Source organism: Colias croceus, chromosome 1 (assembly GCF_905220415.1).
Source record: "Colias croceus chromosome 1, ilColCroc2.1".
Taxonomy (NCBI): domain Eukaryota; kingdom Metazoa; phylum Arthropoda; class Insecta; order Lepidoptera; family Pieridae; genus Colias; species Colias croceus.
This window is the reverse complement of record NC_059537.1, coordinates 3934728-3961471: the sequence shown is the minus strand read 5'-3', so window position 1 is coordinate 3961471 and position 26744 is coordinate 3934728. Positions and strand designations below refer to the sequence as shown.

The 26744-nt window shown below is 30.9% G+C and overlaps 1 protein-coding gene across 2 annotated transcripts in view; it reads right to left on the bottom strand.

The window, feature by feature from the left end:
- LOC123696156 overlaps positions 1-26744 on the bottom strand; it is a 162725-nt gene that overhangs the window by 43767 nt on the left and 92214 nt on the right. For both annotated transcript variants that reach the window (XM_045642209.1, XM_045642216.1), the window contains one exon: positions 10045-10202. In XM_045642209.1, the coding sequence (XP_045498165.1) occupies positions 10045-10202 (158 nt within the window). The remainder of the gene's footprint in view (positions 1-10044; positions 10203-26744) is intronic.

Here is a 26744-nt window from a genome sequence, read left to right as displayed (position 1 = left end):
AAATATATGAATAAAATGCGAGGTAAACAGAAAAATGCAAAGCATTTCATACAGTATTGTATTGTTTGGGTATTTGTCATCAGATTGGAACAATAGCTAGAGTTCGCGCCGAGAATCGATCTCACTGGCCTTGGCCACACCTACTGAACCATTGATATGTGAAACAGGATATGTTGATCACGACGTATGGTATTTGTTTGTATTTTTGTATTAATATAAATTTATTAATTAATGTTATTTGATATGGAATTAAATTTAAACATTTATAATGAACAAAGTATGTTGAACAGGAAATAATTTATTTTTAAACAATGGTTAACTGCGGCATACCAAAAGCTCATTTTGGTATGCCGTAGTCTTTCATAATAACTTACGAATCCTTTTATAGTAGATACAATTTATGAGACTTTGATTAACTTTAGTTTCAGAACTCAAGATTAGTTAAATTTTTATTAAAATGTCAAACCGTTCACTCCATTTCAAATAAAAGCGATAAAAATGCTTAACTAAAACCGAGGTATATTACCTACTTATCCCAATATGACCTTTGTAAATAATCTTTGCAAATTAATATAATTGACCTCAAACCATCTGCCGCCTGCTTGAGCTAAAGGTTACTTGACCAATTTGACGCTTGCAAGTATTTCGAAATTTGAGAATTATGAAATTTTATAATTATGCATATTTATAGTATGGTGCTTTAATAGTTTATTCTTAGAATTTCCTGTACAAAAAGTGAAAACAAACAGTAATGATACAAACGCGAATAAAAAATAGAGATATTTGGGATAAAAATAAAATAGAGATAAATAATAAATAGAGATAAAGAGTGCACTAGGATCTCCATTTTTACAGTTAGTATGAAACATTTTAATGTTGTGTATACTTTAAACAATTATTTTCATCGCCTATTTGTATTTAATTAAAATTCTTTGTAATTAGCGTCTCAATAGCCACCCAAAAGTTCATCCTAATTAACATTTTCGGCGATCTATCATGCATGTGTAATATTAGTTGTATGAATTACGCCCATAGGCGGTTTTGAACCAATGAATAAAAATTTACAAGCCTTTTATTGTTTGACGAAATAAATGTTGTAATAATTGTAGAGTGAATCTTTAATTTTGCTACGTTTTAATGATGATTGCAGTATGTGGTTATCGTTTATACCTTGTGTTGCAAGTTACTTTATAGACCTTTAAGCTTACAAATGATGCCTTAAATAGATAATTTGAATGGATGATTAGTTAATATGAATTTTGATTACATGCATTACCTACCCTTTTATGAACGAATGATAATAGTGATGCTGTTATGACGTCACAGAATATGTGGACCTGTTTCAGATCAATACAACTTTTGATTATTTTCATTGAGAGCTTTCCTAGGCAAATTTTGGCATTTTTATTTTCAGATACTGCTTTTTAAATTTTATTTGATGCTTTGCTCTTTGCATTCATCAGAAACAATTAAAATGAATCTTTTGGAGCAATACTCTCTATTATCTGAACAAGGACAGATGTTCGATATAATCGATATTCGAACAATGCTAGCCATGATTTATCTTAATCGATGTGGGCCAACTAATGTGTTCTGGGTCACTCCAAATTAGATCTATGTTGTAATTAAAATATGTTTCTTGTCACGATCTGCATTTAAAAGAATAAAAGAATATATTATATACATATTCTGATTGATGGAAATTTTAATGCACCACTGATTTGCAATCAATTCGTATTTATAATAAAACCTAGTAGTCTTTTAGATATTTTTAAGGTCATAATGATTAATTAAATTCATAAATCTTGACATTTACAAAGCGTTTTATTGTTGTCTAAAATTAAATCAATGTAAATAGAATTTGTAACTAAATTTAAATAAAGCTATTATAAAATGTTTGGATCCTTACTTTATTATTAATCACACGTTTTTATCAAACCAGCAATCTAGTTGTGAGTGTAATTTATTCATAAAGCTTCATTTAGTTTTTCATATGTTTTTGGCTGTTTGATTATTACTTTTGTGTTTTGTACTTGGCTGTGATATTGACATCATCTACATGAAGTCAATTGTACACAAAATCTAGAAACTAAGTGAAATAAATACAATCTATACATAGCTTTACAAATATTTTTAAAACTGAATGAATTAATTGTTATGCATAATAAATCACAAGCCACCATAAACATGTGCAAATTATTCACTGTGTAAATTATTTAAAAAAAAACAGAATTTTGATTTGGCTATAATAAAACTAAACTGCTTACTTGTTAACTATAGAGATGTTACATGCATAGTATTCAAACTAGCTTTTCGCCCCGGCTTCGCCCGTGGTACCTACATGTTTACGTTTTTTTATAAAAACTATTGTCAAGTTGGATCGAACTGCACATGGTGTGCGAATTTTATTATAATCGGTTAAGTGGTTTGGGAGTCCATTGAGGACAAACATTGTGACACGAGATTTATATATATTAAGATAGGGCAGGCTACATATTCCTGCTACATAAAATGAATACATTTCACTGAGTGCTTACTTACCAAAACATGGTATCAATAAAATATATTAGATAGGCATTGAGAGGCAATGAAATCGAAATGCAAATCGTCATTCATCAAGAGAAAGGATAAATTATAGACAATCGTACACAAATCGTTTACCGAAAACGGCATAACTGTGGGAAGATTAGAAACTAGCAAAACGTACGGCTTTGTACACTTGGCCTGTGATTTTCCCACTTACACTTTCTCTGAGACTTTTCACAAGCATTTTATATGGAGTAAGAATTAGTCTTAATACGGATGATGTAATTTACGTAAGCTCTTTTCATACGTAACTATTGTTACCATAACAACTTCTTATTATGTGTGTTATCGAGGTTTATTTAGATTAGCACTACCTGATTCTCAAAGTCCAAGCCTCTGTATATTGGATTATTTTTGAATATTAATTTTATTAGCGTAAGCATTTAAAAAAACAGCTTTTAAATTCCTAATGTGGTTTTATATAACTAGTATTTTATTATGGGAAAAATAATAAATATTTTATTTTGTTAAACATTCCTATACAGTTTGGTATCATAGCTCATATAAAATTCATGATTTCCTGGTCCGAGCGTGAAATGTAGGTACTACGAAATTCTAAGCTCAGTTCATTGTTCACATATAAATCTTAGAATTTGCAACTATTGTCTGAAATATGTGAGAATTCTATGTAGAAACTTTCATCGATTTTTTAAACAATACATAACCTACTTAAAAATAACATAAAATTAACAAATGATTCTACATGGGGCATTTTATTACGATTTTTTTAATTAATCGATGCTTCATTTTATTTGCAAACATTGATTAAAATACTGTTATTACCTACTCAAAAACAATAGATGGAAAATTTTTATTTTTATAATATAATTCCGATGCGAGACACTGTCACAAAATGGTCCAGAACCACAAAGATTGCAATGGCGTGCAAAATTAGAATCGTGTGACAACCCTCTAATGCAGGAACAATCGCGAACACGGAACGCGACCGTGGGCCGAATCAACCCGAGTAATCTGTAATAAAACACGGGAGCAACTTAAACTAGCCCACGTGCGAGCACTCATCAGATAAAACCATATTTGCATATATTGACAGTCTAAATCTCTTATAAGAATAACTCAACGCTCAAAATTGATCACTGCACGGTAGCAGTAAGGCATTTCAGCGCTAAAATACGGCAATAGTTAGCGCGAACAGTGTTAGTGTCACGAAAGCGTCGCATGCGCAAATTGCGTTAGATCTTAATTGAATTCTTACGAGTTGTTAGAATTTTTTATATAAATTAGATGAAGCACGCGAAGTGTTCAGTGATTAATCTGGAGTAGAGTCTTCATTGGTATTGCGTGGTAATAAAACAGTTTGTAGCTAAATGAGCCGCTTGGGCTATAAAGATCGAAAGCGGGAAAGTTTGTTTATTGTGTTTATTTTCTAATTAATTTTAATTGTAAGGAATAAAGGCTACATGTCGTAAAGGTATATTTTATAGAATATTTCTTTGAGTAAATCAAAGATAGAAACCTATGGCATCTCCAATCAATATTTATTTTTTAAGTTTTATGTAATATATAGATTTATGGTATCGGACGTTTTTATACATATCATTACGACAAAACGCAATTATAATTCATATCATTTAATAACAAAGGGTTTCATAATATCTGAGACAAATTTATTGACACTGACCAATAAGATCGCTTGCAAAAGCCTACCTCAATGTCGCCCTACTTTCCAATTGTAACCAAAGATAAGTGGACAATAACAAATAATTATGTCAAACACATGCAACCGATATAAATACTTAATCGCACATAATAAAGTTCAAAGTTGAATGTAATTATCGTATTACAAATCCTGCGTAATCGATCCTTTTAATATGTAACTTGATTTACTCAATGCGATATTTTTCTTGTTTGCCGATTATAAAACTTAATTCTTAAGATATAAGGTTAGATATCGCTTAACAATATGGATTGATTGAAAGGTTGAAAGTATATTATGTATTGTATAGAGATACAGTGGGTGCTAAATCTAGATTGATTAGCTTACAGTATTGGAGCGAATTGGTAATTGTATTGTAGCGCTTTTGCAAAATCTGCTAAATTTCATAAGAGCAACCTCATTTATAAGACGGAAAAAGGCTTTAGCAGATAATACGTACATTTTTCAATTTATTTACTTTCAAAAATATTTGAAATTCTATTCATTCAGTCATTAGCGTTTGTATTCAATTTTTCTTATAGGTATATTTACCTATATCAATAATGTTTAGATTGGCTAAATTACAAAAGCATTTGTAACTTGTAATACGTTCATATTATGTAATAAATTAACGTAATTGTGTTCGTACGATTAGTATTAGTTAAGCGTACTTTATTTGCATTTTTATTACCTGATTAGTCTGACAATGTCCTGATACTCATAAAAAAACTCCATTTACTTTTATCTTTATATTTGTAAATATAAGGAAAGATACCTACCGATACTTTTACTTGCAAATTTTAGGACAAATATCTAGAGCACAATATGCTTTATAGTACAGGATACATCGCCCATTTTTGCAAGTGACTATTATCAAGCTGATTTTCCGTTTGTAGCTTTATTTTGATGAGACACCGAATAATTTCGTGTACGAAACTCTCGATTGTGGTAGCTAACAGAGATAACAAGGATAAAAATTTTTGATTTGATGGTTCTCAAATATTTATTACGCAATTTGTAGGACAATATGTCCGTTGAATTATATAAACATTAACTAAGTGAAAACAAAAAAATCAGCTTATTAGTAATCATTTATGATGACCTCGTTATCGATACACTTTGGAAAGGGGGACTCTTTGAACCAAGCATAGATTTTGTAGGACAAATATTTTTTCGAATAATTTAGGTAATTATCTTGAGATTGAACAAAAAAAAAATTCAGTTAGTAATAAATATTTGAGAACCATCAAATCAAAAATTTTTATCCTTGTTATCTCTGTTAGCTACCACAATCGAGACTTTCGTACACGAAATTATTGGGCGTCTCATCAAAATAAAGCTACAAACGGAAAATTAGCTTGATAGTAGTCACTTGCAAAAATGGGCGATGTATCCTGAACTATTATCAACTACATACAGTCTACAGTCTACTTTGCAATAGCAAAGCTTTGCATTCCACAAACCTATATTTAAATCACAGTCTTACGTGTAACCTTGAAGGATACATTCATTCAATTCTTTTATGACAATCGACCAATCACATACAAATTGCTAGCTACTGCGCTACGTTTAGCAAAAAGCAAGGCCTCAAGCCATTGTACGACATACTGGCACACTATGTTTCCTACAATCCAACAAAGCTCTGAGATATCGATAAGAAGACAATAAACAATAACATTCAAGTATTGCTATTGCAACAGCTAGTGGCCCTGGATGAGGTTTTACAGTGTGCGATGTCGTATCGGAAGCCTTAAAGGAAGAGCTAAGAGCGGAATGAACTAACGGTCTGTGTGATAACCTGCGAATTATTCGACTTACAGAAATGATATCACCTTATAAAAATGTAAAATTATGTTAAAAAAACTACTTTTCATGTTTCAATTTTAAATACATTGCATATTGGTGTAATAAGACGTATGATCAAAAATTTCGAAAGGGAAATTCCAGTTTAATTTTCCATATTTAATCTTTATAAGTAGCGGATTATATCTGCATTAAAATAACATAAGACACTATTAACAACCGTCTTTTAAAAAAGTCCTAAATAATTTTACACAGCACGATATCGTTACGTCATCATATTGTGTCAAACACGACGCGTGCCAGATTCAAATGACGCGTGGGTTTGATAAGGCTTTATCGAAGGGGCTGGTGTGCAAATTGGATCAATTGTACCAGGTGGGCTTGCTTAGGCAATTTGTATTGTCTTCTAATGGTGTACGTTTTGTGTTGTTTATTTATGTCTTTTATTTGTATGCAATGAGCTTAGACAGGACTGTAAAAGAGTGTTTAGCGATTTTTCTTTTGTGAACCAGTTAGGTATAAAAGTGCGCAATATAAAAACACTTATTATTTAGCCCGGTAGTTTATCCTACGACATAACTGGTTAAAAGTATCATTCAATCAACATGTAGGTACCTATGCAAAAACTTAACATTTGAGTCAGCTATTCTCAATAATATCATTGCATGCCAACCCCTTTCACTAATCTGGTTACCCCATTCACATGCACTAATGAACGAATTCCCACCAAAGTATACTACTTTGTAGTCTAGGATTATAGATATTATTTTGTCTAGGCCTATAGATTAATTAGTGCCAAGTACACGTCATAATAATAAATGAAACCACAAAAATCGGATACATACTGCCCTTTGAAATTTTACAAATTAAACATTTGAACCTTAGGTGTTACAAAGTAAACTCACAGTCTATTTATAGAATCTCTACATTTAAATACAATAAATAACAAGCATAATATCATTTATGTTAACCATTAGCCATTTATCAAACGAACAGCGTCAGTGGGCACTTCCTATTAAAAGTTCCAAAGGCTAGCTCAGGTTTCCTATCGGACGAAACCAGTCCTTTTAATTCCAATTATTAGCGGGAATGTTCGATCTTTATTGTGCCGGGGATACACAGATCGAAGCTAATTAGAGGGTGTATGGCGGTTTCATTAAAATAGTGAAATTCGTGTGTGTGCATCTGATATCAGCTGCGACATTTCCTTGTTCACTGTTCTGGGTGTAAGGCTTTGTGAGACCTACATGTATGAATTTTTGTTTCGGTAAATAGAAATAAATGTTACTTTCTCTCTCCTGTTCCAGCAAACTTCTGCTAATTGGCTTTAAAGTTGAGTACCTATAGTCGTTTTTCAATTGCATTATTTTGTTTATCTTTAATTTTAATATTCAAAATATTATTATCAAAAGAATTCCGACTTCCTCATTAAAATAAGAAATATACCATAATTATTTCAGGACTAACACCAACTTAATAATCGAAATACAAGATAACAACGTCGTCATGAGTACCGCAGACAAAATGAAGCCCCACCGGTCTAAAACCTCTAAACCAATACCTATAAATCAAATTCCGTTCAAGTCTAAACACAAATTAAAACAAAAGCGCATCGCCCAGTTTTCTGCTGTGAAATAAGCAATAAAAGCGAACAATCGCACGCGCGATCTGTCCCAGCTTCCGTGTCATTAGGTACTCGGGTTGTCGCGATGTCATCGCTCTGCCGTACGAGCTCAATGGAAATCCTAACATTTTTTATTCGTAGGATTTACGAGTGCAATGCTAGTTCTATTTAGTTCAGTTGAGATATTCCGGATTGTGATTTATTTCACGAGTAAAATACTGCGAGAAGTTCTGTTGAAAACGAATAAAGAAGAAATGGAAGAAAATTGAGGCTGGACTTTAAAGCTTTTTTTTAATACAGAAATATAAGGAAGCATAAGCATTTTTATGCAGGTGGCATTCAAGTTTCTTTATACAAGTTATATTTAGATCACTATTTGATACAGCAATTAGCCGAGAAAGTCGATCAGCAGGCCGTCAAATTTAACCGTTTTGACATGAAAATTCTATACGCAACTTTGTTAAGCAAGCGTTTATAATCAAATCAGTTACGGAGGCATTTGCACGCATTGTTGCTACATGTGACGCCCGACTTTCATCGTAAATCTGATAAGAGCCCTTAACTGGAGCATTAGGGCGGCCTTGTGCACCAAAATACTTAAGGTTTCCAAACACGTTTCTGCATACTATGACCATAACAGGAAGGAGTCAGGAAAATTAATCTTTGTATTTAATAGTACGAAACTATGCCCCTTAGAATATCGTTCCGCTTTGATACGTTATTGATACACTCTATCGTATAGCTTTCCGATCCTGACACGTGCCTATTACGGTCATAGTATGATACGTGGAACTGGGCAGAGTCCTTTAAGTGTATGGATTACTAAAGACATACGAACTTTTATAAAGCGACATGTAAGAATTTGTGTAGGTGTCATAAAGGTACATAGCCCAGCTTTTTGTTAGTCTTGCGTTGCAGTAGATTAAGATCGCTCGCTTTTATGGTTTTATTTAATGTGCTATTATGCCAATTTGAAAAGCTGTTTTAAGTTTGTTAAAAAGATCTTTTGACAATACTGTTAGGGCATTGTTTAGCAAATCAAAATTACGTTGAAATGGAAGGTTGTTCTCGTAATAACAAGAAGTTATCTATAGATCTACTATACATAATATGCATAATCCTAACCAACAGTGAAGTATAAAGTTATACAAGACACCAATAAAAAATATAGGCTCAATCGTAATTTGCATTGCGCAAAAACAATTATCCCAAGTATTGTGAAATAACTTCGAACACGTAATTAACAAGAAGATAATTGATACGATGTTATTATTAATGAACAATTTGAATTTGTTATCTTGTTAAGTGATTAATAAGAATTTAAATTCTTTCGAAACTGACAACCGTTTTAACAGTACATTAGGTACCATTAATTGCTGGATAGCATTCGTTGACGGCGTCATAGAAATTAAGAAATACGTACGAATATTATTTAAGGTGTATAACATAATGATTATAAGAATGAACCAGTTAATAAAAACCCAACTGTGAATTGTATTGAAATGTTCCAAGATGAAAAATGGTACATTTTATGACTGACAGTCTTATTTAGTGCGCAATTCGAAAATCTTTATCCGGAGCTATAAATATATAACTGAATACAGAATTATCTCTCGTATTAAACTAATTTAGTACATGGTTAAAGGGGAATGTAGGCCAGCCACGTGCGTATCTAGATCCAGCCAAGCCTAGATCTAGAAGTGAAGCAGGCATTTTGCAATGTGAATTAATCATAGTAATTGTGGTCTGAAATGTTAAAATCGTTTCTGTTTGTGACTTTTGCATAGATTTATTGGTCGGAGTGTTGAGTTTTGTTGTAATATTTAGACGCGATAAATAGCTCAATTGTTATAATATTAAATGTGTCTTGACTAGACTTGATATTGGTGTTCAATATTTTAACATAATAATTATGTCAATGACATAATATACTAGTAGACGCGGCATACGCCAACATCATTGCACTAAAAAACAGCGTAATTAATACATACCTACTTACTAACGCATTATCACCAATACAGTTGTTCTCTCTTTCACTCTCACGCACGAGACATAATACATGTCTCACTCATGTACTTCGTAATAACAACTGCCGATTAAAATACAAAAAGAACGTCCAGCCACGACGCTGAATGGTGCGTGACTAAGTGAAACTCGGGCACTTACCTGAGTTTTTTCTTGCCAAAATAGAGAGCGGGTAACGTATATATCATAGAATTATGTAGACTGAAATGTAAGATTTCAACTGTAAAAAGATCTTAAGTAAAATATGGCAGAACCAGGATCAACAAAATCTGCTGTTAATTTAGTGTTAATCATCATTGTTTCATTCAGATAAAATTATATTTAAATATTATAAACAAAAGTAACTAACCTCATGCCATCAAACCCATCGTCCGATCCGTTGATAGTGAGTACAGGCGCGCGCGCATACGCTTTCGCCACTCGCCGGTTCTTCTCGAAAACTATGACTTTGGCCCATATCTCGTCGTCTATTTGTGTCCATTTGTCCAATACTTCTTGTATGTGTTCCTGTTGACAAAGGAAATAATTTATTAGATTTTATATAAATTGAAAGAAGAGCGTGACAGAGGTGAAACTTCTTTGGTAAGATTCAAAGATACGAAAATCATCGCCTTACTCCATGACGTGACGGTATTGCCAGGACGCCACCTTGAAATTTTTGCTCAACGCGCCTAAAGAAGTTTCACTTCAAAAGGATATTTTCCTATGATATGGATTGGAAAACTAAAACTAATACTAATTACTTAACTAATACTAATTAAATTAAACTAACTTACTACTATAAATCAATTAATTTCATAAATAACTGTTAAACATTCGAATTAATTCACATTGAATCATGAATAGCATTTGCGTCTAATAATGTCTAGTTATTAGTGTGCAATATCCAAGTATTTATTCCAGCAAGCTATTAACTCGAATAATATGTATTACACATTGGCCCACCAATTTTGTATTTAAACATGCATTACAAAATTAAGTATGCGTGAACAAAATAGTGTTAAGGATTACAAAAATAAGACCTTGCGCTAAAACAAAGTGTTTTTTATAATAGTTAGATATTAATCCCAGTGTGGAAACGATGTCGTAATCGGATGACATCGGACCTGCGCCCGCGCAACGCGTTCTTATATATACAGTATTATCTATGCAACGCGTTTCGCTCTAGTAATTTTTCTGCTCTTGGTCATATATCCATAGCTAGATTTAAGACGCTTATTATCTATATCATTAGGTACTTCATTTTACAGTAACCTATAATCTTATTGAACGTCTATTGAGAACATTGGAATTTTCACAATTGAAAGCCTTTTTTCACGAATAAAATCATGTGGTTCACAATAGACATATTTAATTACATTCATAAAAAAATCTGTGCGTGTACTAGTGTACACACGTAAGAAGTGAAACTTCTTTATGACTTTACTTTTCAAAAAATAATTTACTATATGCAACTTTACAGAAATACGTCGATAAGAAAAAGATGGCGCGTAACGGAAAAATGTCACGCGTAACGAAAAAATGTTACACTAAATTTATTTCAACCCCGGTAAAGAAGTTTCACTTCAATAAATTTCTAGTAGTGTATAGTTTTATTAATTAAAAGTATAAAAGTAAAATTACATTTTACTATAAAACAACGGTTCTATCGTTGAGCGGTATTAAGGTTATAGTGGGTCTATAAATACGTTTCCTCGGTTCGCTAAACTGACGGCAAATTAACTTTCAATTTTACTTCGCCTCGAGCTTTGAGTAAAAGTAAAATCTTGATTACGGTTTTTATGATACAAACGAAATGGATTCCGCGGTGAATTATGAGTTAATACTGGTTTGTAATATTTCTGCGTTAGACGTAAATAAGCTGGGAATTGAAAATAAAATTAACTACGAAATGAGAATAAGGAAGATTTTCTCATGGATTATTTACTAGACTAGGGAAAAAAAACTGTTTAAAGCAGGAGGTCCTAGCGGCAAACTCAAAATATGGAAGATACCTTTTTTCATGAACAGACTAAAATTACATTCAATTCTCTCAAAGGATTTCTTCGAAGTTTCAATTTATAAGGATTTTAAATAAGACCCTATTTTTTAAATATAACATAGAGGAGGATTAAACCCGTATGGATGAACACGAGTCATAACGTGTGAGGTCTGAACACAATATATCGTAGAAAAGAAATTGACATTAATATTACCATTTCGCTAGCGTAACAAATCATCAAACACCGCTTTCGCATGAATCGACCTCATTATGGCCCGGTATTATTTGACAACGGTCTCTGATAAATATTTTTGCTAATGTGCGATTCACTCGCTATCTATAATCTAGCACATTGATACAGCGTGAATGCTGCTCGTTAGTGTCAAATGTTTTGTACTTCGCATTGGACAGTCAGTCATGCTTGATCATTGAACTGATTTATGCGACCGAGGAATATTGTTGTTCTATATGGTAGGCTTTTCATGCGACGTAATGATGCCCACTGTATTGGCTTGTCAGGAGTTTACATCGAGTAATCAATGTGCACGTCTTTATTTTGTGCGGTTGAAGTATTGCTCGGTCATCAATAACTTGGATATTTTGCAATTTTTATGAGCTTATAAAGAGATCAACGAGATGTACACAAAGGATGGACTTATTGATCGCTGGGCTGTTTAAGTCGCGACCTCCTACTTGGGACGAATGTTTTTATATTTTTTCATTGGGCTACAATATCGCTGTATTGTATTCTTTATGTAAAGTTATATTAATCTTATTGTGGAACCGCAAGCTATGCAGTCGATTGAGAACAAAATACATAATCCTATATTCGATATTTATTATTCTGACAAACAATATAAAATTCATGGTTTAAAGATAAGCTTAATAACTATAAGAACGGCGAAATAAACAGAATTTACATACTATTATTAAACCTACTTACTTACTTAAATTTTATGATAGTAAGGAAGAAAATATAAAATATTTGTTCAATTCTGATTTCTATCACTCAATAAAATTTGATTCTATCGCTTTTATTATTACATAAATGACTACAATGCGATACCAATTTGTTACTTTAACTACGAAATTGTCGTAAAAGCATAAAATCAAATTATATTACTTTCATTGTGGTTTGTAAAACAACTTTCACATTATGTTATAAGATATAATATATAACGGTGATAAAAAGATTCGAGATACTGAGATAGAAATATCGGTGACTTCTAGGGTAAAATATTTAAATTAACATTTATAACAGAGAAAGTGTAAAAAATATCAAGTTTATTTAACGACATAAGATATGGGTGTTTTAACTAAATACATAATATTATGTTATGTAAAATTTATGGCCTTAATCGTCAAATAAAAAATAAAAAACAACTTAATACTTTATAATATTATAGATTTAACAATGTTCTATCATTATATCACATAGTATAAAACAAAGTCGCTTGTTCTGTCCCCATGTCCCTTTGTATGCTTAAATCTTGAAAACTACGCAACGGATTTTGATGCGGTTTTTTTTAATAGATAGAGTGATTCAAGAGGAAGGTTTTAGTATTAAACTTATTTGGTTTTTGATAAAGCGGGCGAAGCCGCGGGCGGTAAGCTAGTAATATATACAAGTGAAACTGCATTGCTCTTTGCAACATTATTTATATAGCACATCTATAACTGGGTTAATTACAAGCAACAAAGCTCAGTTCACATTACAAGTAGGTACGATATAAATGCATAAAATGTTATACATAATCATAAAAAACTTTTCCTTGCACTCCGGTAAAGTGCATTATAAAAACAGAAACGCCTGATCAAGGCTGACCACTTCGATAAGGCCTATCTGATTTATTCTTGAGCTACATTTAAATAATCATTTTACGCGACTTTACATATTTATAACTTATATAAATAAATTAACTTATTTACACAAATGTACCCGATAGTTAGAACATACGCGGATAGATGGCGGTAGTGGTCTTAGACTAATAGTTAACATTTAGGTAGGCATTGTAGATTATTAAAATTATTTTCACATATCTTATCGCTTTAACACAAAATTAGAGATAACAGAATACGCAAATAAAAATATCTCAATTAAAATAAAAACTAGTTTTTTAATTAAACACTAAGGAAGTAGACGCTTCGGCTTTTTAACACAAACAATATAAAAAATATTACGGAAATCAATCTCTTGATGACTCTTATCTACACCATATTTAATTATATATCAACACGTGTAATAAAATGTCATATTATTTAATTACACCTGTTTTCTTCTACTATTAGCGTTAGATATTAAAAGCTATATTACTGTCGAAATAAAATTATACATTCAAAGTCATGATTTGGTCAACAACCGGATAATATACAAAACGGTGCATTCCAATTTGATTGTAACAAAAAAAAAAAGTCCTCGAACCTGTCTAAAGATGTTTTTCGTTTTTGGGAGGATCTCAGCAAAGGTCTTTATTGCATTTTGTGACACATTAAAAACAATAAATTATATTTTTTGGTTTTTATGGCATTCAAATGCTTTTTCCATTCTTTATAAATTTATAACAATAAATTATTTAGGGTGCAGTTGTAGCGACATTTTAATTAAAAGCTTTTTTGAACTTTCAATTCGATAGGTAGTGAATACATTTTTAACATGTGATAAATCAGTCTCCATACAGAGGAAGACGGCTTGTATTATAAAAAGTTGTTCATAATACATACAACAGTAAAATTAGGTTTTATTTAGTCTGTATGACATAATTATGAATAAAAGGTTGCATTCAATAATTATCTGCCTATATGTTTTTTAATTTTCATTTTCATTCTATTGTAAACTGAAACATAGGTTATTTGTCTATGACAATATCAAATCGATCTATTAAAATAATAAATCACAAGATTACACAATTATTAGTGTGTAATAGTACAAAAATAGTTTTAACACATAAGCCGGATATGTGACATTAAAAGGTAATTAAAAATGTATAAATTTAATCCTTATAAGGCAAGGACGTTAGAGGTAATGTACCTACCTACGTAATTACAGACATTGCATTACTCAACAGCGTTGCGTAAAAACCGCATAGCATAGATATGAGAAATAACATTTAAAGCTTTTCTAACGTACTTTATGTATTGTGAATAGTAGGTACCTAATTAATAAATTAATAAACGATTTACGTATTATTATGATTCGACGTTTGAGAAACCTTTTATATAAACTCGATTTGGCATACAAATGCATGCATAAAAACTTCATGATTAGGTAGGTACGTCTAGAAATTATTTTATTTCTATTCTTTGCTAACTACTTTTATATTTACTAGAATAAAACTCAATGATTAGAAATAAAAAATAAAAACGCCTCACCTTCGCCTTTTTCTGTATTCACTGGCTTTAATTTTACACATCAATATATTACATTGTTAAACCAATTATTTATTTAGAACTAAGTGTAATAGTAAATAATAATAATTTTTAATATAATCAAAATCACTAGGTTATAAAACAATATCAATAAAATTTATAACAAAATCATAATTTGAATGAAATGAATTCGCGCCATATTTGTGAAAAGTACAGAACAATAAAATATGTCAAATCGAACAATGGTGGCAATTTGAATTGCGTTCATTAATTATTGAAGTGAATGTTACTAAAAAATAAAAATATTTTTGTTATAATCAACTGCGTCGAAAAATATTTTTTTTTGTATGTAAATATGAATTTAAAGCGATCATTTTCAATTTTTCATATTCTGAAAGTCAATGAATACTGATACATTCATGCACAGGTGTATTAAGCGATTCCGCATTCTTTTAAACGCTAGAACATTGACAAAGCAATATAATACTTTTGAATTGCTCAATAGAGTTCATTATTGTAATACTTTTATTACTATAATGCTGCTCCACTTATACAAACAGCTGGTTGCGGCCTTGTGGTCAAGTTTCCGTAATATTCTTCTGATAGAACCTTTAATAACGACATTATGGACTGAATAAATATTTAATTTTAATAACAACTTCTTTATAAGTCTATGGCTAAAAAGTGAAACAAGTTTATAATGTTATTTTTTCAGAAATATTTGGTGTAGATTTTTTACTAAGAGAAGGAGACGTGCCAAACAACAGAAATTATTTCTTATGTCAGTTTAAAACCACTCGAGTATAATATTGTTGCTATATTTAAAGGTTATAAGGTCGATACCTGAAATAAGATTATAATATCTATTATTTAAAATATGAAAGGTAGATGAGAAGGTTCCAAAAGGACATGAAACAAAATTAGTCAGCATAAATTAATTAATAAAATTGGCTCATGATAGTTGAAAATGCTAAAAGCGCCTTGACTGTCATTAGGATTTCAAATTTAGAACATTAGTTTTGTTTTTTTTTTCATTACATTTGGCCAGCAAAATATTGGAATAGTTCGAGAATGTCATTTGAATTTAGAAGAAAATTTGTTATTCAGTCTCATGTTCCTATTTGTTATTAGTATGTCGAAGTTTTGTCAAAGGTCATAGAGCCATAATTGTAGATAACAAAATTGTATGGCATTAACGCGACATTAGTTCAGATCATTCTCACGATGAATCATTATTTATTTTCAAGCTATTATTAGTTTAATTCAATTTGTACTTCTATTGGTGCGATATTACACAAGATAATGTGGAAGATAAACAAGAGCCTTTACTGAAATAGAAAATAATTGAAAAAGAAACAGTGCTTAAACAACACATAAGTAGGTAAGTATGTAGTTTGATAACAATATTGTACGTATATTTTTAAATACCTACGTAAATTAAAACGAATAATCAATTTTACGTTACATCTACAACAATTTAAGATTATAGGTATTGCTATGAGGCGACCATGAAATTTTACGCCTAAAGAAGTTTCACTTCAGAAAATCTACGAGCCTTTTGTTACTTTAATATTTAGTTAAATATTTGTATAAAGTAAATACAATTGTAACTGTAAGATGAGATGTATGAATCCGTTCACTTCGTCGGCATGCGCTAGAAAGGTCAGCGAGGGATGACCAAGGTTGCTCCACTTGTGATAGTCAGCCGCGTGTCGTTATGATTGTAATCGTGTTGCGAATGTATTTGTTATGGCTTTCGATTGAAATATTTGTTTTTAATAACTAGATATATTCCCGTGAAGCTGGGACATTTTCAGTTGTAAAAGCGAGATCGGCTATTGACATTTTACAGGTTAAATTACAACCCTGTACCTTTATAAAAATTAGTTCATTATTCATTTAGCATCTTTGTTGTCTGTATAATAGATATTGAGCTGTCCTTTTATCTATGTTCATTAAATTATTATCTTTTAAAATAATTAGTCCCCGTCTATTATTTCTGACATCGGTAAAATTATTATGATCAACGTAAGTGTATTTTCTTTCTTCATAAATATCTGGTATCTACAGTCGCGAATTAAAAGTATCAAGTAAAAAATTCAATACCTACGATACTTAGAATACTAATTGACGACAAGACGAGACAAACAAAGCACTAAGCTTCACGTTGTTAATTAGAGATTGAAAGTTTAGTTCTCTAATTACAAACCATTAACACCGCATAATTATCTCTCGTCTAATTATCTACATCATTTGTGAATTGTGCCGACAAACAGTGAGACGTTTTGTACGTGAACCAATAATACAAGATATCTTATGCCATTGATAAGCGTTTTCGAACATTATTTTTTATGCGGAAAGGTCTATTTTACTTTGCTGTTTGTGCCGTTCTTCAAACTTCAAACGTTGTCGCGTTATATTATGATGAATAGATGCATTCAAGATTGAGGAATGTAGCGGCCCGTTAACGTTTTTGGATTTTATTTTATTAAGATAAAGTGCAAGATCCACTTTATGGAGTAATCATTGCAATTATTGCAGCTCTCGAATATACGGGGGAAATGAAATTTTAGTAACAGACTTTGTGACGCGTAGTTATCGAGATAGGTATCTCATGATGCAGTGCCAGGAGCCAAAAATTACAAATTACGTTACATATTTTTCTTCGTGTTGTTACACTAAATTTGCATTAATATTTCTCGATCTTCTCATTACTTCATAGTCCACTAGATTTACTTTTTATTTATATCTGTCATGATTATTTAACATTGAGAACAAAAACGCGAAAAAAACGAGAGCGTTCTCTACAAAAAGATTAAATATCTACATGAAGAGCGTGCGCAACTTTCTGATCATGTAGACATTTATCATCACGTAAGATCATGTAACAAGTGTCGTATTAGTGATGATAATATAAGCGTAGATAATTTAACACTAGATATGACAGAGATCAGTAGATCAGTGACATACAAAAATATGGAACGGTTTGCGTGAAAATCGACGCGCACGCACAAACAGAAAGTCATAGATTATGTAAGTGACTCTTTTATTTTGGTCCAATTTTCTAGTAAATGCGTCAGAATGTGGAAGTGAATATGAATTTTCAATTTACTTTTACGGCTTGTATGTGAATGTTATTGAAATATAATTTAACTAAATATTGGTCAGTCAGGAAAAATGAATATATCAGTTAGGTATTGTATGCCAATATTGAAAAATTGGTTGGGTATTTTCTAAAATTTTCTCAGTTGCCTCTTATTGCAACATATTTTTAGACGGACAGTGTCTTGAATTTAATGAATTTACAACAAAAAGACGCAAGAATCGCACAATACTCTGACGCAGCATCAGGTCAATGGAATACCAACCTTGATGCTATGTAGAAAGGTCTATTATAGTTTGGCAAAAGTATCAATAAGGACAAGACAGGTGCGCAAAATAGAAAGTTGTTCTCTTCCTGCTCACCAGTTTACCTCGTAGTTTAATGTTTTATAAACTTATATAAATACGTATATAATATATTATATTATAATATTAATTAATTGTTAATCCATACGTGACTTCTAAAAAACAGTGGCATGAAACTATGAAAATTGCGCACACGCAAAGTGAAACATACCAAACGTTATAATATAGAGCAATATATTCCTTATATATTATAAAATATGAGCTATATATTTCAATAAAATATTATATTTATTCATTTTAAATTTATTTAAATTAAAGGTATTAATAATATACAACAAACACCCATTTAAAAACAATAAGAAATCAATCCACAAAGTATCAAGGTCACTGCAAGTTGCTATGCAAACAATCAATGAAGTTTATTGGCGCCAGGATTTTATTCTTGAGACGTTAATAAGCTTTTCATATTAATTAATTATTCAATAACATTTACATAAGAATATAAATTGAATTAAAATAATGTGATTAATATCCACAAAGGTAGTTATTATCTTTAAAACTCTAGCCATTTCAATTTGTGTTTTAATAATACATATAATAAGTACCTACATACTATTTATGATAGATTATTGCAATTGGTATGCAGGAAGTATATTAATTAAATCCAGAAAATAAAATTATTAAATTTATTGTGGCACCAGACGAAAGGAAGAGTTGAAAATTCAGATAAACGACTTTCACTCACAACACGCTAAAAAGTGAAACTGGTATGAGCCAAGCGCCAAATTGGGACTAAATGGAGAAATGTTGTTTTTTTTCAACAATTTTTCTTTCTTTTACTAGTTCCTGTCTGGACTTGATTTGTTATTTCCGCGACTCGTTTAAAATACAATGTTAGCAAGAAAATGGTTCAATAAATAGTAATTTTTATTGAACTATTTTTTTTTATGTTAGGTACCTATTGTTTGTTAGTTTAGGTTGAAGTTAGATACTAAAAAGACGTCAAATGCAGAATTAATGCTTAAAATGCGTTCATAATTATTGTAGCTATCCCATTTTTCTAATATCAAATTTTATCGCAATCTGTAGGTACACAGATCAGCAATAACAATTAATAGTAAAATAATTCAACACTCAATAAAATTAAGCATAATGGCATAGAATATAATATACTATTATAATGGTTAACTCAAACCAACTTTACTTGAAATAGAGCAGAGCGAAATCTGAAAGGTGACTCGCAGTTGGTAGACGGGTAACTTTTTTATTTGAAGGTCATTTTTACATTGAAGGGATAAGGGACATCAGTTAATGTCCAAAGAAGATGTTATAGGTATATTTAAGCGTAATAAATTGCTTTGGGATGTGAAAATACTATTTATATGTGTCATTTCGACAAATGGCTACGAATTCTACAACTGTGGATATAACTTTATGTTAATTTAAGAAATGTTCAGTTCCAAGATTGAAGTAATTTAAATTGTGCGTCATTTACATTCTACAACTGAAGGTATGTCGATTCAAGATTTTTTTTTTAAAATATTGAGGTACATAGTTTATAGTTGATACAATTAGAATTATTACAATTTCAACTTCATAGACGGTCTTAAAAATTCATTTTATAAAATTTTTGTTAGCATTTAATTTTTTTTGGATATACGCAATAAAATATAATTTATTAGCTATTAAACAGAGATAATTTTTAAAATACTAATACGTTTCCAACTTGAATAAAAAATTTCGCATACCTACGGGTACTTGATAAATGACCATGGCCAAGCAGTATACTTTCAAAATCACTTGAAATTCCTTACTAAATTCCTAATTTGTAATTTTTAATATACCTTACATGCATTAAACATATACTTAAAGATAATAATATTCCTTGACTGAAATATAATAACGCCTGTTATTATATTATTGGTTTCAAATACTCGTTAAATTGTTTCGAAGAAACGTGTTCGATTAACAATAATTTTGAATAATTTAGTATGTTATTACGTATCTACGGAATTTAATCTTGTATCGACAATAATATTAGGTACATTACAAAAATTTAATTATAAACAACCTTGACTAGAACTCGTTCGATATATATAAAATTGATTATTTTTGTAATAAGTTTAAATTAATAAAACCATTATTCCTATATTTATAGCGTTGTTTTTTTATTTTAAATTTTAGAGAATTAACATTAAATTTCTTAACGTTTCAACAGTCCGAATACAAAATTAAAGTCATAGAAAGAAGATAACAAAGACTGCGCGTATACTCGTATAAATGTTCTACAACAACACAGTAAATATTTGCAAAACTATGTAAGTATACTATGACAGTTCGATTAACAATAACCTACGGGTATAATATACCAATGAAGTCCTTCAACGTCATACTTAATACAGCGAATTCCAACGTGCTACAACGAAACAGCATTTAATTTCTTTATGATGACTCTTGGATAGTTTTATTTTTGATGGTAATCTGTATCAAGGAGTTTATTTTCGATTAAAATGATGCGTTGCGAATCGTCATGATGCACCCAAGGGTAGATGCATGCTGACATTTACCGACGTCAAGATCCACGTCATGTTTGTGTAATTTTCAACGATTAATGTGTCAATAACATTCAACAAAGGTTTTCGAAGCTTAGGCGAGGGTATTGGACAAGTATTGGACACAATTAATTTTCGTCCTTCTGTAACAGAATGATTTATTGAGCATCGCTTGTATTTCGATGTGAATGTGCACACTGGATTTGCTACTTGTTAAAATTTTGTTTTGGATCGATTTTAAAGAATCCCTATTCCTGTATGTATTTATTTTATTATTGATACAGTGATACTCTCTGTATTAACTTAACATTCATTGTACCTACTGATAATGGTTCTTTCTGTTGATCATTCCAATCTAACAATAGAATAAGTTAACTAAAATATACTCCCAATTACCTAAGTTCACTCTTAAAATACTAGTCGTTAAAATATTGCGATCGATTTAAACCCTTACAAAACCAACAACACAACAAAAGGCAACCGTCATTAAATAAAATGTGTCGGTGTAGTTGCAGCGTTTAAACTTTTGTATTATTTTCATCATGTAAATGTCACTCTTATCTTCATTATGGGCATCACGGATGTGGGAACGGTGTTCAGCTCAAAGGACCAGCCCTTATTCCCTCCTAATTAAGGTCATTATACGAATTTGGGGAACTTTAAGTAACGTCTGGCAACACGTTTCCCCGCGGGCCCAGTTTAACGACTTTATTATTGCGTATTCAGAGAAGTTGCTGGCAAGAATTTTACGTATGAATACCATCTATGGGAATTCTGAATTGCTTTAGGTCATGGTCGAGATTACTTGTACTTTGAGGTCTTAATTATACGAAACGAACTTAATCACACGAGAACACAAGAACAAATTCTGATCTGTATCTTCGACTTGTGCCTGACTGAATTTGAATAATGTATTTAATTTACCTATTCAGTTAAAGCAAGATACACATACTCTGTCACTTACACAGCGAATCTTCGAGCTGTGGATATGATTTAACTAAATAACACTACTCTATGTAGGTTACCAAGTCTTAATTTATAGTTAGAGGTATCATTAATCATTGGCGACCTTTCCTAACATACGATTACCTGCACGCATCTAAATATCAAAAGTGCACAGTTGGAGTGACAAGCAACTTTCGTAATATATATTTAAATAGAGGAATAGTAGTTTGTGCGATGATTTCTTTTCTGTGGTGTTTTATTTTGCTGCCTTCGTTCTTTTATACGCCCACATGTTTTATGTAATATAATCATTTGTAGATTAAGTTCCTATTTATGTCAAGAACCGTCTTTTATAAAACGTAATACCTTATAATTTGGTGTATTTTATCTTAGTATTATTTAGCGAGTAAATAGCATAATATTATTATGAATAATTAACTACTTTAATGTATAATATTTGTTTGTGTTAAATTTTAATGTAAATTGTATAATCTATTGATATTTAAATGTAAGAAGATACGATGATAGAATCAAAAAGATGTACAAACAAATTATGAAGGTTATTCGGATTGAATTATGACAAATTTTGTATAGAAATAATATAAATGCAATATTTACTATTTACATTATGTGCAAAGAATCGTTTGACAAATGACCCAACAGTAAATTGAATTTAACAAAATATACAAGAGATCTTTACAAATTATTTATATTTATCGATTTAATGAGTATATTATCTGTGGTATTATGATGATGATGAGCCAAGCAGCTGTCATTTGACTACCCATCCATTGCCCCTATAATGGTACGGGTTACGTCATTTTACTAAATGTCAAAAGCTGACCCATGACACCTGACCGAGCTAAACATTGCCTATGAATGGACTTAAAATTTAGGTCGCAAATCGTTAATTGGAAAGTTAATCTAAAGGTTTTCCTGTGCACTTTTGTGAATACATTTTAGAAATAATACATTTATTAACCTCTTTGTTATTATGTTGAGAAGCGAAACGAAATTTTTTAAGACATTTAGTAATATTTACTTTTAAAACTTAATTAGCCTACAGGATATGTAGAGACGCAATACTTATGTGTAGTTATTGAATGATCAGGAATGGTTATTAAAAATATTCTGAATTATGCAAAAAAAAATGTTTTTATTTTTATGAGGCACTAAAAATAGACCTAATCTAAAAGCTTATTAGCAGCACAAAACATAACTTATCTACTCTTATCTCTTCACGAAAACATACTTAATTATATTACGCAAAAGAACGAAAGTGCAGCATTAAAATATTATATTATCTCAATTCAGCCGGTTTCACTTTCGTCGCGTGCTGAGGTCGTTACCGCGGTTATTTTAACTAACGGCGCACGATAGCCGGGGATCTTAACTATTTAATAGTTGGATGTTTTGGCATAAGATACTAATATAATAAAGGAGAGTGACTCTGTCTGAATAAAATTGAGACTTTAGAAAGGACATAGGATAAATTGATCCTGGAAATCCAACGGGATGGGATATGCGGGTATTCTTTTGACTGCACGGGCAAAGCCGCTGCCGCCGGAAACCTAGTGTGATAATATAAATGTTGTAAATGTGTAATTTGCTGAGATATTTCTAAATTAAGCTTTTGATGACCTTGGCAATAATATTTTTATAGCTTGTAACATAAGTACACATATTTTTATTTTGGTGAAAGCTTATTTTAAAAGTACATAAAACCTTCATAAAGTCTTAAACGTAAATTGAGTTTAATCGCAACACCTTTGGTATCTGATTTTCTAATAATTATATTGACCATAAATTGAAATAAATTTTCAAGGACGCTTTACTTTGTATGTCGTAAGGTTTAGAGGTTAATTTTATTTCCATAAACCTATACCTACAAAATGTTCAATTATACAGATTAATTAACATTTATTTTAACAGAGTTATTCTCTATAATATAATAAATTCCAACACTATGTTCACAAAGTGTTGCATGATTGACACCGGAGCGCGAATGTCGCAAGCTTCGACAGTTGGCCAACACCTGTTGGACTGCTTCGTAACGTTTTGACATTTTTATTAAGTTTAGTTTTAAAAAAATTGTAATAAATAAACACTAGGATAGGTATAAATAGGAGAGGTTTTATTTCAAATATACAGGTATGAATTTAATAACGCTTTCAACTGTATAATTCCGATAGATTTATTTATCATCACATTTCGCGAATAGAGCCACGAGTTTAATAAATTCTACAAATTCTGTATACATAACATTAACTTTAAAATATACGGGATCAAATACATTATTACACTAATATTGCAAAATTTCGTAATTAATAATAATACCACCAAATACGAGATTTTTTTACAAATTAATCCATGAAAAATGCATAACATAACAAGCATCATTAATATCTTGTCATTACGTTGCAAAAAAATTCACAAAAGTGTTTGATCATTGCAAGAAAATACGGTTAAAAAAATGTCTTGATGACAGGCGGCTTTTAGCTTACGATAATGAAAATGGCGACCTCGTACCAAATTTTTGAATCGCATACATTCAAAACCTTGATTTTAAAATCTAGACTGAAGTTCAAAGAGAAGTCGTGACTCGTTAAAACAAAGATTTTGAGTTGATTTTATATTAACGACCAATTAGTGTTAATGGATAAGACGATCAACGAAAAATGGTTAATATTTAGACAATTTTATATCGTAAAGCCTATTTTAATTGAGTTTTTAACGAATGGAATGTTGTATTTTATGAATAAAGTTTTTTAGTTAACCTTGTTACTTATTTGAATATAATCAGTCTCGGTATGCCATGTGATAATCGTATCACATAGTATTGATCCTTCAATATCTGCCAAATTAGTTTATTAAACTTTTCGTGAATAAGGAACAAACATTATAAAATAAACTTATTATTTTTTATTCAATAAGAGTGTTTTGTACATCAATTACATTTTAATCAATAATAAAGACATTAAGTGCTGATGAAATTTTAGTATGGAACATATTAATCTTAATGACAAGGGTTTGCGAAATGATTTAGAATTTATAATGTCCTGCAATTCATCTTTCCGACGAAGAAAAACGGAGCGTGAAATTTAATTTTGGGCCAACTCAATCAAAAAGGTATCTGCTGATTTTGCTTGGTCATAACTAAACCGTAATGTAGTGTCATCATCCTTAATAACAATAATTAATTTAAATTAATTCGTATAATGTAATCATTACAAATTACACGTATTTAAGAATGTATTTAGTTGTATTTACTTGGTTTCTAATGAGTTTTAGCACAAATTATTAATAACAAGTTTGGTTATGAAATAATGCTTTTGTACTACTGTTTATGTATGAAATATATGCTGTATGTACCTTTTACATTTATTGCAATAGGACTTCTTAAGGAACCAACTTTGAATAGGTCTTCTATGTTAAATTCAATAAGGTTCAACCATTTGTATCTGTTTTGTTATACGCAACGTTTTCAATGGCTTACTTTCCTCAGTTATCATTTCTATGACCATAAAACATCAATTTGCTACGATACCGTTATTTTAAATGCAATGAAAGTTGGTTCAATCGTGGTAGATGTCAAACTTGGGTAAATGGGCGGTCAGCACTGACCTATTGAACGTCGTGATGGAAACAACAATAGTTGCGGAGATTCGTGGCGTCAAGCGGATGGATCGTGACTCTTTGGTATAGGTATATGGTGACTTGGTGTAGCTAATTTGAGGATATAAAAATGTGATATGAAAGTATTAATTTGAGATTGACAAAACCCCCGAGAAAAAGAGGCATTTTGACTTCAAATTGGACTCAGGAATATCTATTGTAGCTAAGAATTTTAAATCTTGGTAATATTCTAATTTACTCGTTACTAGAGATGCAATTGTTTCTATTTTATAGGTTACAAAGAATAAAACAAATGTTTTTCACATGTTTTCTAAATTAGGCCCATTAAAACCAACGAGGCAATCCTCTATTACGTATTATACAATCAAAGTTGAATGTTAAGATGTCGTAATGAGGATAGGACGGAACTGCGTAAAAGAAAAACGTCGGATGACCATTGTTAATTCGTTCCAACTTTGACGTGATTACGTGTAAGGTTAACGAAACCAAACGTTATATGATTTTTGTGCAGTCACCATATTCAATAACCTCAGACCTACTAAGCCACTTAATTGAGAATTTTCCGATTTCTCCATACGAAAAGGAGCTTTAATAAGTGGTATTATCTTCTCAATGTCATTATTGTATCGTGTGAAAGTTGTGAATTCATATTCTGTACTATATTTAACCCTTAATTACAAACCAACCAGTTTGAACTCTAATTTCTCCAAATCAAACTTATGTAGAGGGTCAAACAAAAGGACCGACGATTGCTGTTATGTTTGACAACTGTATATTTTTTGCAAACAAAATGGCTATTTGAATTTCATTAACCAGTACACAAAATCACAAAATAGTTGTCGAAGTAAAATGTAATGTGAGTGTAACAATTGCGTCGTCAATAGCATGTTCTCACGTCCTTAATAAGTGTGTAGTCGGAAACGCTTACAAAAACGCAACCGTAGACAAAGGAAACGAAAAAGTTATATGCACGCGGAACGACTTTGGGACATTCGTGTTTATTAAATTATGTGGCTAGGCCAATGGCCGAAGCCACTGTTACGTAAAGTATTATGTAATACTTAATGTAGATTTAATTTGGAGTTAAGTGCTGACCCAGTAAACTTCGCACTGACGTTTAAAAGGAAATCTTAAAATATTCTTTGGGCATATTTTAATAAT